Raw genomic sequence first — 15,985 nt, 5'->3', positions numbered from 1 at the left:
CAACAAGGGGTAATGGGTTTAAGCTGAAGGAAGGCAGATTTAGATCAGATATGAGGAAGAAATTCTTTACTGTGAGAGTGGTGAGGCACTGGAACAGGTTGCCCAGAGAAGCTGTGGATGCCCCCTCCCTGGAAGTGTTCAAGGCCAGGCTGGATGGGGCTTTGGGCAACCTGGTCTAGTGGAGGGTGTCCCTGTCCATGGCAGGGGGGTTGGAACTAGATGATCTTTAAGGTCCCTTCCAACCCAAACCATTCTAGGATTCTATGCATACAGATATATACCTTAGATTATATATGCACATATGCCACATGTATATATTTTAAGCACATTCCGTAGCTTTACCTAACAAAAAATTACATTGTTCTCCAGCACTGCATCTTGTTGCCCATGTCAACCACCAGTTTATGGGAACAAAGAGCTTTCTGCTGCATAAAGCCAAAAAAATCAAAATGATGCTGTGACTGAATTACTGGAGGAAAACATTAACAGAACTCCATGAAAATACACATTTGAAGTTTTTAATTGATGACATGTTTTTGAACAAGCATTTTCAGGCCACACAGTTGACTCCATTTACCAGCACGTTCTATGGCTGACCTCCTTTTAAGATGTTTCAGTTATATGGTCTATATATCCTTTTCTTCAAAGAACAGCCATGGGGTGGGTCACTTCGTAAGAATCTGAAGAGTACCATATTTTTTAAAAATGTAGTTTCAAATAACTTGTAGAGGATTTCAGCTACTTCTCTTTTAGTAGCACAAAGTATCTTTTTTTTTTTCTTAATACTATGCCAAGATGAAGTGAAAGTGATTCATAACTGCACCAGCCTACCTTCCTGTATTCTACAGAAGAAAATACACTCTTGAACTTTCAGTAGCAGCAACAACTCTCAAGTCAGATCATCCAACTTCCAATATATCATTATAGTTCAGCTCCATTTTTCATGCCATTTGAAGGGTTACACATTATATAGTGTATCTCAGGACGTCCAAAGAGATACATTTTACAAAGGAGAACACTTCATATATAATTTACAAATCTGGTGGAATGCCAGTATTACTGCATTAGCTCTTGTATTTTCAATTAAAAATGGGGGAAGGGTACAATGAAGTAGTTCTATATTTAATGTTCAACTTATTTTCCATGCAAGCACAAAAACTAGTAATAAATATGGCTGAGCCTATTCCATATACAGAATAATTCTATCGTGTGGGATTGAAGAAAGTGGTAAGAAACAACAATGGTCAAATAATCACTACCTGACTTATTGTTATGTTTTGAGTAGCTTTCATATCAATACAGACAAAATAAGAATCAAAGTAAATCTGTACAAGAGATGCCCAGAGCAATTCAAGGGATTTCAACAAACAAGTCTCCAGGAGTTCAGTTACATTTGCTCTCTTCAGTGTCAGATGAAAGCTCATTATTCCTCTTTATCTGCAGACAAATTCTCCACCCCTTTATTAGCTACTTTTTCTGACAAAATCCTGGACATTATCTGAATTTTTAGTGTAGTAGAGAACAAAGGCAAGTATTTCTAAGAAATAAGAGGTCTTTCAAATATACTAAACTCAAAAAAACTGCATCTATATTCTCAAAGCAAAACTGTATTACCCTATGTACAGCAGTCTTCTAGACAGTGTAGTGCTCAGCACTGACGCTTTGTCCTCCTTACTGCATGAGCACCCTGCATTAGTTCTACAATTTAATGGACTACTGATATATTTCTCATATCTTCGTCGTCATATTTCTCAGAAAAATATTTGGCATACTAGCACAGGAGACAGAGATACCACTCCTGGTAGCCTCCCACCCCACCCCCCACCCCCCCGCTGCCAGAATTACTTACTCCATTCACACAGACTCAAGGCGTACCTGTCAAGTACCAGGTGAGGGCTGCTCACCCCCCCAGATGGGCCCACACACAAGGAAAGGCCAGCACACCACAACTTTAGGACCTCACTGGAAGCACAGCAGCACACAAGAATGCTGGGAGAGGCAAAAGCGCCACAGTACTGAAGACACGGGGCTGCACGTTAAGCATGAACATTCAAAATAAGCAAGTTAAAACATACATGTTACCAGTCTTGCCAGAGGAGCTTTGAAAATAAATATAAGCTTTTGTACTCATACAGTAAGGCGCAAAATCAACCTACCCAACATTTAGAACAAGAAAAGGACACAGGCTTGCAGCATTTCTGTGACAGTATATGCTACATTAGCACAAACCTATCTTGAAATATCAACAGCATTGTCAAATCCCTACACTTTTTTCATATATTAGTCATGGCAATGCTACAGTAAGAATGGTTCAATGTAATGCTTGAATCACCTAGTCAAAAAAGTGACAGAGAAAATATAATTGCCTTTAAAAAAAAAAAAAGAGATGTACACTTACTACAGGCATAGGGTTTGGGTGTAACTGGTTTGGGGGTTTTGGTGTTGGGGTTTTTTGCTTTTCCAATAATATCCTGATAAATCCATGGGTACTGAATCCCAGCATTCAATACAGATCACTAAATAGTGCTGTAAACACTTACAAAACTTTTAAGTGTGCCTCAAGCCTCTCCCTAGACCAAAAACTTTTAAAGCCATTGAATGAAAGTAAAGTCTTTTTTTAAAGTCCAATAGTGACTATGTCCTTACTTGACAGCTAACCTCTTATGAATTTTAAGAATAGCCACATACACACAAAAATCTTGACAATTTATCAGAGTCAGAAATCCCATTTCCTACCTTACCAATACGTTCTTTAAAAATTGGCTTGCTGACAACTTAAATGCAAGAACTGCAGCCCAGAGACAAGTCTCCCATAGTTGCAACACTCAAAGGGAAAACGACATTTAGAGTGATAGAAGACAGCACATTTGGTTGCAACGCAGCTTCTTTCAGAGCTCCCTTAGCAGCATCGAAATTAAATGTTAATGCTAGTGGGATAGGATATTACTAAGTCACAGAACATATCATGTGAAGTCAAATGAGAAACAGGTTTGCTATTTCTGACAAAACAATTATTGTTCAAGTATTAAAACATAACTCCCAAGTTTGGTCTGCAGAAATGTAATTAGTCAACCCAGATTTGGCAGAACATTTTAAAGCAGTCTATAAAGGCTTTAAAGTAGAAGCTCTAAAGCAAAGCCTTCACACATGGTCTAGGTTTAAATTCCAGATCATCTCCTCCCCTCCATATCATATTTCTGACAATGCATATGTTTGCCTCTCTCTCCACTCACAAATATATGTAAAAAGTAATAGAGTAAAAGGAGCTACTAGAGGACAATTTATCACAATTTATTCTCATTTGGAATCTACTGATTTTGACCTGGTCTTACAGGAACTCCTTCCTGATTTCAGTTGCTCTTAAAAAAAACCCAAAACTAAAAAACCAACCACAAAAAAAAAAAAAAAAGAAAAACCACAAAAAACCCTCTCACCCAATACAATGCCTCCACAATGTCCAAATAATAAACTAAAAGGCATATGTAGCTACTACATGTTCCAGAATAACTCTAGAAGAAATTCACAGTTCGTAATTATGCCTCCAGTTAAGAATGAAAGTTAAGCTTTCACCAGATATTTTGAAATGCAAGCAGTGTCATTATCTCAATATGAGTATTTCGGAAGTATCATAATTATGAAAAGTTATGGACACAGCATAAACATCTCTGCACTATCCCCTTTTAGAGTTGGCCCACTGTAATCAAAGTTTACAGTCACTCGTGAACTGCTCAAACATTACCAGTGAAAAAATAATCTAGTGTATTATTAAAAAAAATAAAACATCACAGACTATTGCATAAAGCCAAAGCATTGACACCCCACAGAAAGTGTTGCATGTTGTCTCATGAATATCTATACCTGTCTGCAAAATCCCACAGGCATTTTAAGTGTGCCACCTGGGAAAACAGCTGTCACTCTTTTGCTGTCACAGATCCCAGCAATGCCCTTGTCAGCTTCCATGGATACTGAAAGCCAGTAACTCCAGCCAAAGAGAAGCTTCAGTCCATTGAAGTTAAGCCTATCATGAAATAGAAGAAACATGCAGATTTGGTAGCATTCATTACCCCACGAAGATCTTCTATTAAGCCAAGTACATTTCTAAAACACATGCCGATTGAATGACATTCAGAGAATTTGCTGGTGAACTTTATTACTCAGACACGTAAAGAGTCCAACAAACACACTCAACTGCCATCCCCATGACACTTGCATAATAAAAAAAACCTATATAGAACCCCCCAACTAACTCGTGCCTACTGCACTGATCAAGGACCAGCAAGCTCAAAGTTGAGCTCAATCTAAAAATGGCAGTACCTTCCCTTCTGGGAGCTGCAATCAGAGCTCTCCCTGCCCTCCCACTGAGGAATATCATCTGAATCTCAGGCCCAAAATTTCTGGAATTGTAAAGTTATCCCATTCTGCACATATCTCATGCTTTTGTCTCTAGTACATTCACTAGTTGATCCACTAGAAAACAAAACCAAACAGAAAAAAACCACCTAGCTTTCCATGGGCCTTTAAAGCATTTCCCCAAGACTCAAATCAACTCTGCAGTCCATTGTGGTTATTAAAACACGTAATCCAAAATTAACAGTTATTGTAAACCTATTTCAAAGTCTCTAAAACTGAACTTTTATTAGTAAGGTTTCTCCGTTCTCCGAGGAACACAGGAAAAAAGCATTAACTTGCAACTGCTGCACTGCATTACACTACACATATCCATGGCTCCCAAGCCAGTACATACAATCATGAGTAAGATCGCAAGATTAGAAGTGAAACGGTCAACAGATACAATCTTCAAGGACAACATTATTTTCCACTTCTTTAGGTTTCAATTGAGCAATTGTATACATAAAGAAAAACCATTCCAGAAGCCTTACATCTACTCACCTGCAAAGACTATGCCTTGCCAGAAAGCTTTTCTTCTTTCAGCAAGGCACAAAACATTGTATCTGATGCTGATACTCAACCTCCCACAAATGTGGGGAAATTCATTTATGTCTATGGATTTCATTCATGGGGATACAGATCTGTGCCAAATGATTCATGTTTACTTGGCCAACAACCAAATATTCTGTCTATTTAGGCAGATGACTTTGTGTCCCCTTCCTCCCCCCAGGAAACCCACTCATACAGGTCAATTCATTGTGTTACTTTTTTTATAGATACTTAGAACAAATGAAGTACATGAGAGATAGGACACAAATAATATAGGTTCTATGTAACTGTTTGCAGCAGAGTGTGAATTAAGAAAACCAAACACATTGGTGCTATCAACTGTGACTAAATAGTTTTTCCTCTTTCTACACTGCAAAAAAAGTCAAATTCTTCTTTGCAGCAGTCACAGTTTATCTTTCTGCAAAACATATTCTTGGCCTGTCTGAAAATTAAACAATTGCCTGCATTCCTGGCAAAAGATTCTTCTTTGAACTACAGGGCTTGTAGCCGACGAGAATTATATTCCTACTAAAAAAGCCAAAACAGACAATGTTCTACAGTTGTGGCTGTAAGAAGTCTGCCTTGGTTGGAAAAATTCAGCTGCTGCTTCCCTTCTGGTTATAACTTCAGAGCCAACACCCAACTTCTCTCCTTCTAAGTGCTCTGATCCAAAAGCCTGTGGCAACTTTTGCAGCTACACTAAACACTTATCTTCGTGCATGCACAGCAGCACAGTATTCCTAAGTCCCATACACCCTCTACAGTACTACTACTTATCCAGGGGTATCAATCAGTAACATCTTCCCTTTCTCTTCTGATCAGCAGGTCTCTTATTACGATCATCTACTGTCAGGCATTTGGACTACTAACAGGTTTCTTCAAATCTACCCAACCGCCTGAAGAGACACACCAAGCAGTGTAACCATACCACTACACATTCCCATAATATTTTTAAGAGACACTTTCCAGACTCAAAAATAAAATCAACAGAAGCTACCTAAACAAAGGAAAAATACTAGCAGCTACCTAAGTAATTCAACCCAACCTTATCATAATACCAGCGTTAACAGCCATTCACTACTTTTAACATGACTACATTGGTCATTATAACCTAGAAAGCAAGAGACACTCAGATACATTCAGTCTTATTACATAGTTACGAAACTACATTTTTCTTAGCTGCATGTTCTTTCTTACAAGCAAGCTAAAGTGAATTTCCTATGGCAGACACCAAGGCCCTCTGCAACCCCATGGCACTATTCCTTCAGCTAAATTGATTCCACATTACTGACACAAAAACCTAGCAAGTCATCAAGAAATTAATCATGTGGAAGATACTTGGCAACTCACTTTCACCCAGTTATTATCAACTCACTAGTCAAGTACATGTGCAGGAAGCACTGGTACTGATACTAAGCTTAGCCTCATCAGTGGAGGGGCTATAAGCCAGAAAAAACTGGGTCCACCGCTATAAAGAAGTGGCAATAATCTTGGCGAGGACTGGTGCCATTCCTTCTGAAGGAGCTGCTGCTGTACAGCTTTTGTTGGGAAAAAAAAAAAAAAGCCCCTCAGTGCTTGACATTGACAAGCTATCTTACCACTTTCCTTTCTTCCATTATAAGACAGGCTAGGATGAGAACACAAATTGCCTTAAATACTTAGATCTACTTCCTGTCTGCAAAAGATAAAAGTACAGAATGAACTGCTTTGCTTTATTTCCTTTTCTGAACAACGGACAAGTCATCTGTGGCAAGAGCACCTAATGAAAAGATTCTTTGATAGCACTGATCATACAAGAAAAACCACTGTCCACTTCTTTTAGAGACACATCAGTATGACTTCTGGGCATCCACATTTTTTATAATTCTTAGAGGGCGATACAAAAATGCTTTCAGTAAGGTCTCCAACATGGATTTCTGTTGAAGTCATCTCATCTCTCCTTCTGCACAGCCAGAACTTCACTTAGCAGCACTGTCACATCAAGTAGAACATGTGATGTCTTATGGACTACAACTGACCCTCTCTCTACAGCATGGTAAGCCAATACCAGTGGTAGCAAGAGGGATTCTGGAGATTTGGTGAAAGTAGTTCTTCCACCTATAGTGGTTATCCAAATATAGTTTGCAAAAGCTTCAGGTAGAGCTTCATTTTAGGCTTCTGTTTAATGAGATACAGCAGTGCTGACCAGGAACACCTCATCTGAGCATGACTATGCTGTTGTAGCCATTTCTCAGAGGCACATCTGCTACCACACCTCACACCTTTCTTACCTTAAGGCTAGATTGCTGCAATGCACTCAATATATGGCTACACTTTAAATCAATTCAAAAATATAAAGTGGCATAGACCATCACGCCTCCAAACTTAGGTCTTCCCCAATAGCAGTATGCAGTACTTTGGCAACAATCTCTAACAGATGAGAAGTGCAAAGGGTGTTCCTGGTTTCGCACCTAAAGAGAGGGGGTTTGACCTGTACAGCACCCTGCGGGTTAGAGCCTTATGTCTGAGGGAGTATCTTTTCTTGACACATTGTAAAAGCTGTAATAAGCATTTATTTTCAAAATACATAAATAAAGGAGCATCTATTTGTGCAGCTTACTGAAGGAAGTGCTGACAAGACAAAGTTTTGGATTTTATATGGACTTGGGTCAAAGAAAAATGATGAGAGATGTTTTGCAAGGCATTTAAGCTTTCATTAAGCTCCTTTTCATAGCTGCATGACTTTAAAAGTTTTGTTCATCTTTCAAGGCTGCACAGGGCTGATGCTCATTAAATTCAGAAAGCAGCCAAGTAACTCCACCAGCCATAGAGCTTCTGCAGGAGACAGCCTTTAACACTTCCCACACTAGCTATGGGTGACTAAAAGTCCTCAGAGTAAAGTTATTTATTTTTTTTTAAACAAAAACAAAAGGGAGAGAACTCCAGAAAAATGTTCAAGTCTTAAGTCTATAGAAAATTCTGGAAACTCAAAGGTAACAGACCTTCCAATTTGAAATGGGAGTCATCAAGTCATTCAAAACAAAAAGACTCCCACAACAGCTTGAACCAAGAGGCTGCAAGTGTTCTTCAACCACCTTGCGTATTATTAGCTAATGTGTTCAAATAACTACGAGGTTTAGCATTAATTAATTTTTGAAAAATGCTAGAGCTGGTCACAGCAGAAAGCTTTAACTGCAGGCTTTTTGCAGATACAAATACCCTGTAGGGGTATGTGTGTCTTCTTCACATCACTCATCCATCCAGTTCAAGAAAAAGCATGGGGTGAGGGAACAGCAATAACCTACAGATTTGTTTCACTATGAAGACCTGCAATGAGTAAGCTGGACACAAATATTGGAAAATCTTTTATGTTCTATCTAAAATAGTACTTAAAGATACAATACATCACAATTCTGTGGAGTGGTCTTCAGCAATATATGCCAAAGAATTACTTCTTAAACTACCACTGCTTTGTGATACCTACAAGGCCCTATCAAGGGAAGGGATGAAGTGATACAACAACTTCCAGAGCCAGGATGCATACAAGCAAGGAACATACTCCATAAGCCATATGGGTTTCCACAGCTGTGTAAATAGGTGAACGAGATGATTAATACATTGCTAAGAAATACAAAAGGTGAATCAAGTGATAATGCAGGAGAGGCTCACCTCCAGGGAGCAGTGCAGGGAATAGGGAACATGCATAACAGTGACAGAACAAGAAGAAAAGGTTCAGGATAAACCCCAATATGTCTTACAAGAAAAAAACAACCAAACCACCAGCTGACAGAAATAAGACATGAGGGACACAGCAGAATAATCAGTCAAATGATCATTTGACAGGTTCCATTGGCAGGTCTCACTTTTTTATTAGTTATTTTTCTGCTCAACTACCTCTGACGACATGAATAAAGAGAAAATAGTTTACAGTGTTAGAATGAAGTATAGCAGATGGCTGTTTTATTCCTTTTTCAGACTGCAAGGCATGACTTTGGGGCACTATAGCGTGAGACACTTTTCACTGTAGCACACGTGGTCATTAGCTGACCCCATTAGTGCAATTCTTTCAAGTTTAGGCACAAGGAAAGCCGTTCACCCAGCAGCAGTCAGAAAGCTGGACAGGGCTAGGATCAGTGACAGCCAGACACATAATGCTCAGCAGGCTTCTGGAAGGGAGTGATCTTCCTCTTTCCAGCAAGGAGAGCAGGATGGGCGGCTTCCAGTTTCAGAAACCAATTAGGCAGAAACTGCTATCAAAGCAATACAGAGGGCCCTACCCTAACTGGGTTGAGAAACAGAAGGTGGCATTATCTCAATTGTTTTGCCAGTTTCAACAGCCCTGCTCACTCCTTCTTGCTGAAGTTGCCCAGGGTGCTCTTTTCCAAGGCTCTTCCTGGACATTGCACAGAATTAAACTGTGACCTAGATGCCACATGCTACCTAAAAAGCAGTCACTTTCATATCCTAGCTTGTGGAGTGGCTACTAACAGAGCAACAAACTCTGAGACTTTATTCCTTCATGAACCACTTTTTAAAGAGCCATTACACTAATGAAAGATGCATCGCACTCAAATGCCAGCAGCAGCACCACATGTGAACAGTACACAGCAATACAGGGTTACCAAGCTATTGTGCTTTTAGGAAGTTATGCAGTACAAAAACCATGAATCTAAGAAGACAAGAAAAACTTCAACAAAAACCAAGTTTGGCACCACTATAACATTCTTCCAGGGAGTCCAAAATTAATTATTACAAGATTGTCCTTTAGATTTTGCAACCAAGAGTATGTGTACAACATCAGAATTAGCTAAAGCAAGTAAAATTGCCTTCCTCACCCTCCAAGTTAACAAATCCTGCATAACCAATTACAGAGCCATGACACTTACACAAGGAGCGAAAATGTCTTCATGGCAAGCCTTAGCCATGACAGTATTTACTGGAGACCAACAAGATAATTGGCTACAGTTACAATAAGTACTGTTGTCTACAAGGACTTGGTGTTACTTGAAACACTTATTTTCCAGAAGCTCAGGGAAGGAAAAAAAAAAAAGAAAAAATCAATTCCAGAGTCATTAGACGAAAATTCTCAAAGTGCAAACTTTGAGACTTCTATTTTTACACAGATATTTTGGTCATGTGTTGCATGACTACCCTTTATATTTCAGGATTATTTTTGTCCCATTTGGGAAACAATGTACATCTGGAAGCAATGCAAGAACAACTAGGTGAAGAATAAAAGAAAGCTTCAAGCTCATACCTCTTTTCTTGTACTATAACCAGCAGGATGGTAGTATCAGCAAGTGGAAAACTGGAAGCTCAGCTCCCTCCTGTTGAGGGACAGGCTCAACACAAGGAGCATGCACACTTTTTTGTGCAGGGAAAGTGGAAAGCCTACAAACCCAGCAATACAGAACTGCACAAAGAATAACCCACTTGAGAATTACTTCAATGCAGGAATCCACGTGGTGCGGTACAAAGAATGGTGGAGTGATTTTAAAATACAAATAGAGAAAGAAAAAAGAAGTCAGATTTCAGAAGGTACTCTTGATGCTGGTATGGCTTGAAAGAGATACATGAAGGGTTCCTACTCTTGCAGGGATGTTACATCTATTATAGAGCAATGACAGCAGCGTGCATGAGAAGTCGTCTTTCCCCAACAGCCAGAGAAGCAGCAGCTGTTGGCAGCTGCCCATCCTTTCATTAAAGGCTCAGGCTTTCTTACCAACTTCTGAGAACCAAGTCTCATAAATTAAGTCTAATAAATTACACAGGAAGAGATGAAAATTCCTTGGTCACTCTTTCTCCCCCATATACCTTAGGGAGAAGGGCAATCACCATACAGTTCTATTACCACTCCTCCCAGGTAACACAAGGATCAGTGAGCCCTTCTCCACTACTGTATCAATCCTTTCCTCATTGCTTGTATCCATCCTTCCTAGATAACTGTTGCAGTGCTCAGCCAGGAGTAGCAATAGCTGCAGAGACACCAGAGCAGGAGTGACTTCATCATTTAATTTCACCGCTGCTCTGGGCTTACAAATAAAAGCAAAAAGGTTGACATCAAACAAGTCAGGGTTTGCTCCCTGATGACTTGGAAAAGACCTGCACCAAGACAGAGGTACTGAAGATGTCCGAGATACTCAGAAGATACCGATCCACCAATTTTAACCTGCCTCACAAGGACACTTTTGTCCCAGCTTTCACTCAAAAGGGCTCAGAACGTAACTAAGTATCAGTCTGTAAATATATAGCAAAATGAAAAGGCCAGCAAATTCTCTTCACCCCACAAGTGATCTATTTTTTATTTTTTTTAAGGCACTCAACACTGGTAATAGCTAACTTGCTACATCATGCCATAAGATGCTACCAAAACTCACGAGAGCCAGAAAAATATAACCCTTTTCAGCACCCAGGAATTCTTCTCTTTTACAAAGCAAAAAAACCCCAGTTAACTTCCTTAGACTGCCTTACACAGATAGATTAACTGAAAACATCGACTGCATTTCTCACCGAGTCCTTGTACATGGTTCTCTTGCTTTGTTCTGACGTTTTTTTCCAGACAGCAGAAGGACCAGGAACACATGACTACAGCAACTGTGGGGGTTATCACAAGTGGCGTGTGTGCTTTATGCTACGGCCTTTGTTTCTCTCTGTGTTACACACTTGGGATTGAACCATATTTGCAAACTTGTTAGTCTGCATCAGTTAGCACCCTCTTCACAGGCAAGCATCTGTCTAGTCTTTGACCTCAAACAGGAAAGGAGCATCAATGACCTTTCAAGAATCAAGCTGTAGAGCCTGACTAAGACAAATTTAGCTGCTGAGCATGACAGGTCTAGGTCTCACTTGGTTTAGACAGCCACCTGCAGAAATACTGACCAAGAAGACCCGCTTCCTATTCCACACTTGCATAAAGTAAATCAATAAATTAAAAGAGTCACACACAGGTTTTCTCCATACAAATCAAGAATCCTTAATAAATGCTAATGCTGGACCTGATCAAACCTACACTCTTATGCTGCTAATATGGGTTAACTGCACCCATGGTTTATGAAGCGCCACAGGCATGCTGATCATACAGATACAAGACAGACTACAGACCCTGAGCCCAATGCTCTCTTCAAGGCTTCAACCGCAGTGGAAGACATTTCAGTGCAGAAAATCATCAGAATTTCTGATCTGTCAAAAAGCTCACACTCTTATAGCACTTTGGCATGAAATGCATAAAACAATATGATATATATGCACGCACGCACAGAGCCACGTCAGGTGTGGCTGTATGCAAGTATCAAATAGATCAATTGAATGGTAATGCTTACCAAGCATTCCAGGTCCCATTAAGATGCTACCACCCTGCTTTTCCATAATAAAAAGGAAAATATCTGAGAACTATGCTGTCAATATGAATTTGGAAGAACAATTTAGTTGTTAATATGAACATATTCAAATCAGAAGAAATTCCCTGTTATAAACATATACAAATCTTCAACAACCTGGAACAGGGCCTTTTTCCATTCGCACTCTACATTTGTTGAGATTTAATACATATTTTAATTCACATAAAATAGCTAGTCCCACAAGCTAAAATACTAAGGATGGGCACATACTAAACACAATTTCCAACATGCCTGTGCAGAATAAAGCACAGGCCTCATTCCTAAAAATATTCCTCTGATCAGAAAACTGGAAAAGGCATGCCAAGCTTGAAATAACTAGTCTATAGGCTCACATGTCAAAACAACCATTTTCTTATCCTGTCTACTGAGCATTTTACCAGAGCCTTGAGGATACTAGAGAGACACCTTTTGTAAGGACCCCTCCCCCTCCTTTTTTTTTTTAATGGGCTGGACTAAAAGGTGCTCACACCCGATCTACGGGTACATGGAAAAATCTTTCAAGCTCTCTCCTTCAGAGCCAGGAGTGCTTAAAAACATATAACGAACGTGAATGTCACGGCCATACCCGTGTGCCCGTAATTCGCTTCCTCCTTTCAAGGGGAAAATAAAAAGGAAATACAGGCTACGGAGCTCCCAATCCGTTCACAAAGGGGGAAAAAAAAAGGCTTTTTAATTAGCCAGAGAGGCCGCTTACAACGCTGGCAGCGATCAGAGACTAAGGAAGAGGACAAACCAACCGGCATTTTTCGTCCAACAGGCCCCAAACGAAGCGGCGGCGTGCGCCTATTCAAGGTTAATGGGGGGGGAAGGGGAGCTGCTTCAGCCGGGGCTGGGGCCGCTCGTTCGCTCGGCCCCCGGCCGGGCTCCCGCCCGCCGCCTTGCCGCCTTGGCGAAGAAGGGGCGGGGGGGGGGGGGGGGAGCCCCGGGAAGGGCCAAACAGAGAGCCACCCACCCCCCGCGCAGGGCGGCTGGATACTCACGGCTAACTTTCATGCTGCCGAAGGCCGAGGGCTGCTGCACCGGCTTGCAGCTCTCCGCGAAGGAGGTGGTCCTGGGCCGCCCGGACATGGTCTCCCGCTCCTGCTCTGCCCCGATCACCTCTCTCTTCCTGCCTTCGCCCTCCGCCTCGCCCCGGCGGCTCGGCGGGCCCGCCTGCCGCTCCCTCGCTCGCTCAGCTGGAGGAGACGGGCGGGACGCGCCACATGAAACGCCGGGTCCCCCCCTTCCCCCCCCTGGGGAAGCCCCCTCCCCTCTCGGTCTCTGTCGCGCTCTTCGCCCGGCTTCTTTCTCCTCCTCCTCCTCACGCCGCCCGTTTCTCACAAAACCATCCTTCCCGGCAGCGCCGGTGGGTCCGAGAGCCGCCTCCGCCCAGTCCGCAGCCCCCCCGGCGCCGCTCCCACTCCCGCTCCCGGCCGCGAGCGAGGGGGGTTTGCTAGGCCTCGCTGCTCCCACCCTGGGCACCAGTCACATGGGGCGGAGGCTCACGGCCCGGTTCCTCTGATCCCGTCGCTGGGTTTCTCTTTTTTTTCTTTTTTTTTTTTCTTCTTTTTCTTCCTCCTCCTTCTTCCCCCTCCCCTCTCCTCTCCTTCCCCCTCGCCTCTGAGGGAGGCGGCAGGGAACGGGACTATTTTTTCCCGGCGGAGGGATCTCGGGCTCCCGGATCCGCCGACAGGCGGTGATGCGACTCTCGCGAAGGGATCCGGCAGGGGCGGTGGAATCCGCGGCGGGCGGAGTAGAGGTGAAGCGGCCCGGGCGGCCTCGCTCGCTCGCTCGTTAAGGCTTCTCAGTGCAGCGCTGAGGCGGCGGCTCCGGCGCGGCTCCTCATTGCGCCCGCAGGGGCAGCTGGCGGCGGCTCAGGCTGGGGAGGCTGCACTGCGGGCGGTGGCCTGCGGCGGCGGCGCAGGCCATGACGGCGGCGGTGGCGGCACCCCGGCTCCTCCTCAGCCGGCTTCAGAGCGCTGGCGGCGGCGGCTGTTGCTGCTGCTTCCCCGGGCGTCCAAGGCACATGGGACTCGCCCGCCCGGCTGAAGCCTCCTGCTGCTCCCTCCCGGCGCCAGCAGCCTCCCGCCGGGCCCCCCTCCCCGTTTCTGCCGATCAGCCCCTTTGTCCCCGCTGCTGCCTCCGCTGCGTGCCGGGCTCCTGCTGCTGCGCTCTGTGTGTGCGCCAAAGCCGCGCAGCCGCCTATGCCCGTCGCCGCCCTGCGCTGCGGAACGGCCCTAAGCACCTTCTGTGAATACCCAGCCGAAGAGCCCGACGCACTCGTTAGCCCCCAGCCCGAGGCCTTTACGGAAACATCCGAGCCTCATCGGGACCAATCCCGAGGTCGTTACGGAAATGCCTGTAACGGGTCGTAACCAATCGCGAAGTCGGCACGAGCGCAACCGAATCTCCCCGAAGCGAAACGGAGACCCAATCGGAAAACACTGCCACCGCCCTAGCAGCGCGGTCGGGGAGCCAATAGGAAGGAGCCCTCTCTTCCGGCTATTGCCGGGCCAACCCGAAGAGAGCCGAAGAGGGAGAGCCAATCAGGGGGCGCGCTGCCTCTGTCACACAGCCCTGGGACGGTTTCAAGCTGCAGCCCGAAGCGTAGAGCGGGCGCGGGTTGCGATTGGCTCCCGACGATGAGGCGGCCCGAAAACGCAATCCAGCTCTCCGCCACGGACCAATCCCCAAGCCCGGGGCCGCCAGCAGCGCCTGCTCCCCTTGGGGCACGGCCGCTCACCTTTATGACCTCACCGAGTGCAGAGGGCGGGGCCGGGGGAGGAGTGCGCATGCTCAGTGTGGTACGAAGCCACCGCCCCTCAGGCCCTGCTTGCTCTCCGGGGGCTGCTGTGGGGCCGGTTCCACCGTGAGGCGAGGCTGCTCGGGTAGGGCGGAGTGAAAGGGGTGGTGTGAAAGAAACCCCGCCCGAACACCCCAAAACAAGGGGGTTTGTGCCTAAAACCGTCAGGGAATGAGGTCTTGTGGGCCTGCCTTCAATCCCTCGTCAAGCTGTGAAGGACAAAGACACTGAAGCAGCCGTTGCTACTGCATGCAATGTCATCTGTAGGCCTTTGGTGTGGTTGGTGGCAAAACTCAGCTGCTGTGGGAAAGGGGTAGCAGTGTGGTGAGGTTACTTGTTAAGAAAATATGACGATGGTTTGCTGGAAGTCACAGAGGTGGCACGTGAAGTGATTGTAAGCCTATTTTGCAGAAACTGGGCTGTGCAATGGGGAAAGAAGATCAAGAGACTTAGAAAGTTCTCCTGATTTGGTTGTTACCAGCAAGACCTTCTTAGAGAAAACACGGTTAGCATTAGAGTCACTGATCTGGCGCTCATATCCAGGTCTTGGTGCGACCACAAGTGCTTTGAGCTTAGCCCTGGCCAGAGTCCCAGGTACTGTTCTGGAAGAGCCTGTACTTCTACAGGGCTCTGAAGCATCCCCGGGGCATCAGTTCCCAGCCCTGGCAAAGCAGGTGCTGGAGTACTGCTCCCTGCTGTGACCTCAGTAAAATTACTCAGCAGACCTCAGCAAAAATTGAGCACCACTTGCTTGTGCCATTAAAAAAAAAGTAGTTTATACCACAAACAAAATAATTTGGACTAAGAGCTGCTGTTTTCAAGGCATCAAAATATTGCCAGATTTACCTTTTTTTTTATTTTTTCCCCCAGTCCCGTTGTGAACAACATT

At 44.1% G+C, this 15,985-nt stretch overlaps 1 protein-coding gene across 2 annotated transcripts in view; it reads right to left on the bottom strand.

Moving 5' to 3' along the window:
* The window catches only part of GSK3B (glycogen synthase kinase 3 beta), a 153,778-nt gene extending 139,068 nt beyond the window's left edge, over positions 1–14,710 (bottom strand). For both annotated transcript variants that reach the window (XM_075765029.1, XM_075765038.1), the window contains exon 1: positions 13,295–14,710. In XM_075765029.1, the coding sequence (XP_075621144.1) occupies positions 13,295–13,382 (88 nt within the window). In that variant the 5' untranslated portion in view covers positions 13,383–14,710. The remainder of the gene's footprint in view (positions 1–13,294) is intronic.
* Positions 14,711–15,985: the final 1,275 nt, after the last annotated feature.

This window comes from Balearica regulorum, chromosome 1 (genome assembly GCF_011004875.1).
Source record: "Balearica regulorum gibbericeps isolate bBalReg1 chromosome 1, bBalReg1.pri, whole genome shotgun sequence".
NCBI lineage: Eukaryota > Metazoa > Chordata > Aves > Gruiformes > Gruidae > Balearica > Balearica regulorum.
Note: the sequence above shows the minus strand (reverse complement) of the source record. Positions and strands in the feature narration are given on the sequence as shown.